The sequence below is a fragment of the Rhea americana genome, unplaced genomic scaffold (assembly GCF_003343005.1).
Source record: "Rhea americana isolate MKP2758 unplaced genomic scaffold, rheAme1 scaffold_31, whole genome shotgun sequence".
Taxonomy (NCBI): Eukaryota; Metazoa; Chordata; class Aves; order Rheiformes; family Rheidae; genus Rhea; species Rhea americana.
The window spans coordinates 1558936-1565972 of record NW_028186435.1 but is presented as its reverse complement, the minus strand read 5'-3'; the positions used below and the strand labels follow the sequence as shown (position 1 = coordinate 1565972).

General features: G+C 40.7%; 1 protein-coding gene across 1 annotated transcript in view; it reads right to left on the bottom strand.

The window, feature by feature from the left end:
• The window catches only part of CTDP1 (CTD phosphatase subunit 1), a 98082-nt gene extending 97974 nt beyond the window's left edge, over positions 1-108 (bottom strand). The window contains exon 1 of the mRNA XM_085309995.1: positions 28-108. Within this exon, the coding sequence (XP_085166121.1) occupies positions 28-68 (41 nt within the window). The 5' untranslated portion in view covers positions 69-108. The remainder of the gene's footprint in view (positions 1-27) is intronic.
• Between the last annotated feature and the right edge of the window lie 6929 nt (positions 109-7037).

The window sequence follows — 7037 nt, the reverse complement described above, 5'->3', positions numbered from 1 at the left end:
AAAAGAAAAAAAAAAAAGAATACTTACTGAGTCAAGTCCTGGCCACACTCTGCACACAATCCTTTCATAACGACAGGATGGCTACATCCTTCCAGTCTCACCAAGACTCCCCTGAAAAGACACATCTGGTTTAGTTATTGCATATTGATTTTAGATAGCTAGATCAATGACTGCAAATTGAGTTGACAGAATAATATCTAGTTATGATTTGAGTGCTCCAAACCAGATGCCCAAGATGAATGCTTCTGCATCAAAAAATGTAAAAAAGGCTAAAAGGATTTGAACTATGGAACTGGAATACACTGGAATATGTAATAAGGTCAATTTCTAACCTTAGTTTGCAAAGACCTTCAATATATTAACAAAATGAGCAGTCTTTGTCCAGACACAACAGATTACAYTGAATTAGATACAACCTTCCGTTAGCATGCTATTGAGCAGTGGAGTAATGAAAAGTAAACGTGGRAACTATTCAGTGCTTGAGTGATTTCATCTTGGTTTATTATTATTTTGTTTCACAGCAGGAACATATATTACTTCAAATTTCTCAAAAAATAATTTTAATTTGAGAGATGCTTAAGCCTCAGACTGCCATATTTTAAAATGAAGATGTGCAACAGGATATTTTATCCTTTTTACAAACAATAGCTAAAACTGACCAGAAATTTAGAGTTTGAAATGCAAAAGTGTGACTTCTACTATTCCAAGCTGCTCAGATGTAAAGTCTACTTTTCAGATGACCGATCCAGCTAACGTACTCCTTTGTTCAAATTCAGTTCTCAAAATTCATAGCCTTGAAAGTATCATTACTTCTTTTAATTACTTCAACAGTCATTACATGAGACACCTTGAGTTTTCTTTAATACAACTGAATGAGTTAATTCCAATAGACTGTGCCATTTTTTTTTAAAGCTCTAGAGAGTTATCTAGGTAGATATAGTTCAGCTACTAAAAAAACYTCGCCAACTCCAACCATGGGCTGCAGCAGATCTCTAATGTTTCAGAAATATAAAAAAGCCAAGYAGCTGAAGAATCCAAGTTGCCAAAATAGCTCAGCTAGAAGAGCATTAGACTAAAGATCTAAAGGTCCCTGGTTCAAGCCTGGGCTTCAGCAAGGGGGGTCCTTTTTGCTGCAACCCTGTCTAACATGCTCTAGGTGACGCTGCTTGAGCAGGGGGGTTGGACTAGATGATCTCCAGAGGTCCCTTCCAACCTTACCAATTCTATCATTCTATGATTCTAAGTTCTATCATAAATTGTCTGTAGTTTTGATTAAAGGTTGGCTGAACCATTAATTGGCTTCAAATCTCCATTGTATCAAGCAGACAACACCAGCAGAAAAARCTTTTTTCCATGCTCAAATCTCTCTTTTGCATTTTAGACTATTAGGCATTTGTGAATTCCAATATATCCATTTTCAAATGACACACCTAACTGCTTACTTCCAGCATGTCACATGATCCTCATTAACTCAAAGACAGACGCCTGTACCAGMAAATTTGCAGTTCATGCACATGCTAGAGTTTTTCCTCCTCCTCTTTGAAGAAAAGGTTTAGATTCAGGTCAAATGTATTTAAAGAAAAATCTCAGTAAGTCATCATACTGCTAGTACTCTCATTTATACGACAGTGCAGACCTACCCTTTTCACTGGCAGTCATCCTTCGCTTAGCAGTTACACTTACTCTTCCTGTCTAATTATTTCAAGATATGTTGTTTAATAAGACTTATCAGGCTGCACAAGAACAGCRCAAGAGATATGCTATTCTTGTGGTCCTTCTTAGTGTTTTATGCTATTAAGTGCTTATTTAGTTCATATTTTTTATGCTTTTCAATTCTTATTTAGCTTTCTTCTCATCCCCGTATTTGCAGTACTTCTCCATTCCCTTCCATTCCCCCCCCCCCATAATACGTCTGTTTTGTTTTTCTCTACTTTGGTCCATCTCTAAATTCTTTCCTTATTGCATGGCTATCAGTTCACACTCAGGAGGAGCATGTCAGAATTGCTGTTTAATGCGTATTCAGCATACAAGAAATCTGGAATTATACAGATACTGGAAAGGCTGAAAAGCCAATACAAGCTATAAAAACACGTGTAAGAGCTTACAGTGACTAAGCATCCCCACTTACCCAAATTAAATAATTTTCAGTAGCTCAGGAATATATGTAATCTATTGATTGATAGAATGTGACGCGATAGAGTAACGCGATAGAATGTATGTGACGTGATAGTATGTGACGCGATAGAACGTATGTAATGCGACAGAACGTATGCAAACGATACAACGCAGGTGACGTGACAATGTATGGAATCGATAGAATGTGACGCGATAGAACGTATGCGACACAATAGAATGTATGCGAGGAGACAGAATGCAGGTGACGTGCTAGAACGTGATGTGACAGAATGCAGGTCACGCGACAGAATGCAGGTGACATGACAGAACGTATGGAATCGATAGGAGGCGGCGCGACAGAACGCGAGGCAACAAGACAAAGTATGGAATCGACAGAATGTCACGCGACAGAACRTATGGAATYGACAGGAGGCGGGGCGGCAGAACGCGAGGCTATAGAACGTATGGAATTGACAGGAGGCGRSGCGRCAGAACGCAGGTCACACGATAGAACGTATGGAATCGATAGGAGGCGGGGCGGCAGAACGCGGGCAACACCATGGAATGTGATGTGACAAAACGCGACAGAACGCGCGGCGACACCATGGAAGGTAWGGAATCGACAGAACGCAGGTGACGCGACAGAATGCATGGAAGCCCTAGAATGCACGCGATGCGACCGAATGCGACGCGATGAATTGATATGAGGCGACCGCATGTGACACGATAGAACGCGACGTATGGAATCGATAGAATCTATGTGACGCAACAGAACGTATGCAATGCGATACAGTGTGAGGCAACAGAATGCGTGCGAGGCAACAGAACACGACGCCATAGAATGTAGGAGGCACGAGAGAACATGACGCGACAGAACGTAGGTGACGCGACAGAACGTATGGAATCGATAGAATGTGATGCGACAGAATGAATGCGATAACGTGATGCGAGAGAATGTATGGAATYGATAAAAGGCGACGCCACGGAATGCAGGTGACATGACAGAATATGTTGCGATAGAATGTCACACAATAGAAGGCACGTGAACGATAGAACGTATATGATGCGATATAATGCATATGACAGAATAAAATGCGGCGCGACAGAACGCGGTGCGATAAGATAGAATGACGCGATAGAATGGGGCGCGACAGAACGCAGCGCGATAAAATAGAATGACACGGTAGGATATGCCACGATACAGTGTCATGCAATAGAACGTGAGGCGGCGCGACAGAGGGCGACGGAATAGCGAGCGCGGCGCGACAGAGCGTGTGCGAGGCGACAGTGCGACAGAATAGCATGTGCGAGGGAATAGTGCGCGCAAGGCGACTGTGCGAGGTGACAGAGGGCGACGGAACAGTGTGCGCGACGCGACAGAGCGTGCCCGAGGCGACAGAGGGCGACGGAATAGCGCRCGCAAGGCGACAGAGGGCGGGCGACAATGCGACACGACAGAACGCGTGTGGCGCGACGGAGTATCACACGATAACGCGGCACGACAGAACAAACGGGGCCCGACAGAACGTGCACAGCGCGACGTGACGTGAGAGAACGCATGAGGCGCGAGAGAATGAATGTGACACGACAGAATGTGCGCGGCGCGAGACTGAGCGGCGCGCCAGAACGTGGCACGATAGAAYGCATTATTTGGAAGTAATAGAAAAGGCTTGTGACAAGACGTAGAATCCTTCAGAGTCCAACAGCTTCCTCCTTCGCCCCCCTCGCCCAGTCCCATGCACGCTGTGGCATACTTACCTTGATACTTTCTGTTTATTCCTTCCTCTTAGAATCCCTGTTAAGCCAAATGAACTTACTTACATAGAACACTTAAAAACTTTTAACACTCTTAAAAGCAAGTATGAGCAAAACTGTCTCAAGTTACATACAGATTATGTTCAAATAAAGGAACAGCAGCTCCACCTTTGGCAGCAGCCACATGATTTGCCTTAGGGACGCCCCAAGAACATCATATATGCCCAGAATTCTACTCCAAAATGAGCACACAACTGTTTAGAGGGCAGCTCAAAATAAACAGAGAAAGTAATAGCAGTATCTGCAAAGCTACATGGAAGGTTAATTAAATTCCCTTCCTCTCTTAATRTCTTTCCTGGCTAGGACTGTTCATCTACCCTTTCTCCTGTGAACAGTGATTCAAGCAATTTATCCCACTTAGCTCGGACCAAGACCTTTTGCCTTACACACTAGCCAAATGCAGCGATGGTTTAGATGCAAATATTAAACAAGAAAGCACTACAATGCAAGCAAATGTCCACTATTCATTTCTACTCAGAACGTGTGCCTTCAGTGTGCTATTCTACAGTATTTCTCCAAACATTTGTAGGAAGGTGAGAGAAAGGTTTTTCACTTTAAAGATCAGTCAAGTAATGGTCTGGCAATATCCTAGCCTTTTCTTTARGAAGTCACACGCTAAAAAAAATTCTAGACGTGTCTATAAATAACCTACCTGGTTCACTGCCACCTTTTACACAGTAACACACAAAATAAAGAGGATCCAGATAATTCTGATGAATAGTATCTTATACAAACCAATCAGCATCAGCTAACTGAAAGTCTGTTATTTCAGTACCATCAAATGACCAAAGTAAATTAATGTTTTTTTCAGTGCAAAGGGAAAGAAAACAACCTTTTTCAAATAGTAAGTTTAGAAAATAAGCTGGTTTCTTTTAGTTTGTTTGTTTTAAATAGAATCAATGTTTAAGAAAGCAACAGAAGAGAAGTATGCTCACTCAATAGGTGTATGTGCCTCTCTCTCAGGCTAGTTTTTCTTTTCATGAATAAGCTAGTGTGAGGTAAAAACAATTTCTACTGTCTTGAAGTAAAGGTTTATCTTTTCGGGCAACAAGCACTTCTTCATTACAAAGATGGATACAGATTCTGAAGGGAAACACATGGTATTTCAGTACTGCTGTAAAATAATAGCCAAGAGTGGTGAGAAAATCTCACCAGTTTCACAGTACACACTACATATGGCAGAACTTCCTTGTCCACATCAAAAAAGAGCAACTTTCCATTTTCCAAAGTGTTTTGAAGACAGGCAAGTCTCTTCTGCTAGTGACAGTATTCTTCCCACGCTACAGTCCAAGGTTGCAATTTCTGATTTTGTAAGTCTAGGTTCAGCCAAATAATACCTAGACAAGATGTATAATCAAGATCCTTAAGTGGTACTGCATTACAGGTTACAGCTTAACTCTCTGGGAAGTCTCATTATTCTCTCCTATATCCTTTAATAGACAACTGCTGCAAATTAAACTATTCACATATGCTGGATGACCTTACATTAGCCTTTAATTAAGCTTTTAACTACACAAAAGGTAAAGAACATCTTGTAAGATTATTTTTTAAGTAACAACTTGCAATGAATTGTCTATCATTCTTCTGAAAGTGTGATCCTAAAATAAAAGTCTGATGGTTCTTCAAGCTAGAAAGTCCCAACTGGAAATATTTTTATAAACTTTTGATAATATTTAAGAATTTGCAATACAATCATCCCATATTCATTTTGATGTAGTGAGTTCAAACATTGGTTACCAAATTGCCAAAGAGTCTTCCACTGGGTAACACCGACTTTAAAAAACTGAATGGCTAGGATCACTACTCAGGTCAGCCCTTTAATTAACAGCAAATATTCAATCATCAAATCAGACAGCTCCATGTAGGCACATAAGCTATATTATTGAGCTGTCTTAAAGCAAATAGGTGAAAAATAACAATAATAAAAAAATCTTGTGTCAGGATAGAACCTTTTACAAAAACTCAAAGCAGAATCCCTCACCCCTTCCTTCCTACCCTGAATCCTCTCATTTCAAAGGCCTAGGTATTGTGCAGGATAAAAATTAATCATCCCAGTCCTGCAGTCATACTTTTTGTACATACATACTCTCTTCATAAGTGTTTTTGTTTTAAGATTAAGGAAAAAACAAGCAGCAGTTTTAAAGAAATACACTATATAGCTTTGCCTTCAGAAAGTCTAATTTTCTAAATAATATTGAAGTAAAGCTTGAAAATGCAGTGAAGAAACTATCTAGACATCAATTAAATAAAAATTCATTACAGTTTGAAAAAGCAAAACAGATTTCCAACATGGGCATCCACAAACACATACTTTTTTCAAGAACTATAGCTTGTAGATCCACAACAGGATGCACAAATAGTTAAATGAGCTATCTCACTCTGCCTGCAGGCCCATGGGATTCTGCATATGCTTACACAGCGGCAAAGTCCTTGAGTTCAAGAAAGATCACCAACTTGTAGTAAGAACTCCAAGAACAGAAAATCCCCCACTTTGAGAGAAGCCCTGTAAGGATAAAAGTAATGTGTTACTAAGACTACCATTTCAAAAGTCATAGGGGAAATATGCAACCTTAATGTAACGTGAACATGCCACTTATCCCCTTAACAACTACATTGGCATTTACCCCACCACTTTGATCTGACTTAAATGCAGCATATTGCTGAAAGAATGATTCTGTCCTCCCTTTTCCCATATTACACTCATGTTATTAGTGCATATGAGCCAGATGAGGGAATTGATTGGTATGGACTACTTGGGGGGAGGTTGGGTGGGAAGGGTGGAAAGGAAGAAAAGAGGCCAAGCTAGTTTAATCTAGATCATTTCCAATATTCAACTAACTGCAAGCTGCAGGAAGACAGATGTGCGAGCATTCCTTCTAGCCAACTCTCACATCAGCTTGAAACAATCATGAAACTACAGCCTAAGGAAGCCACAACAGAAAGAGGTACACAACTGCTACAACCACACTACATATCAGCCCACTTCTCCTGGTAACTTTGGAGCCTGATGCCTGATTCCAACTAAACCTGGCTGAGCACTTTGATGCTCTGAGATAATGAAGTTATCTGCATACAGTGTGAGCTCCCAATTTGTTAGATAGCATAGA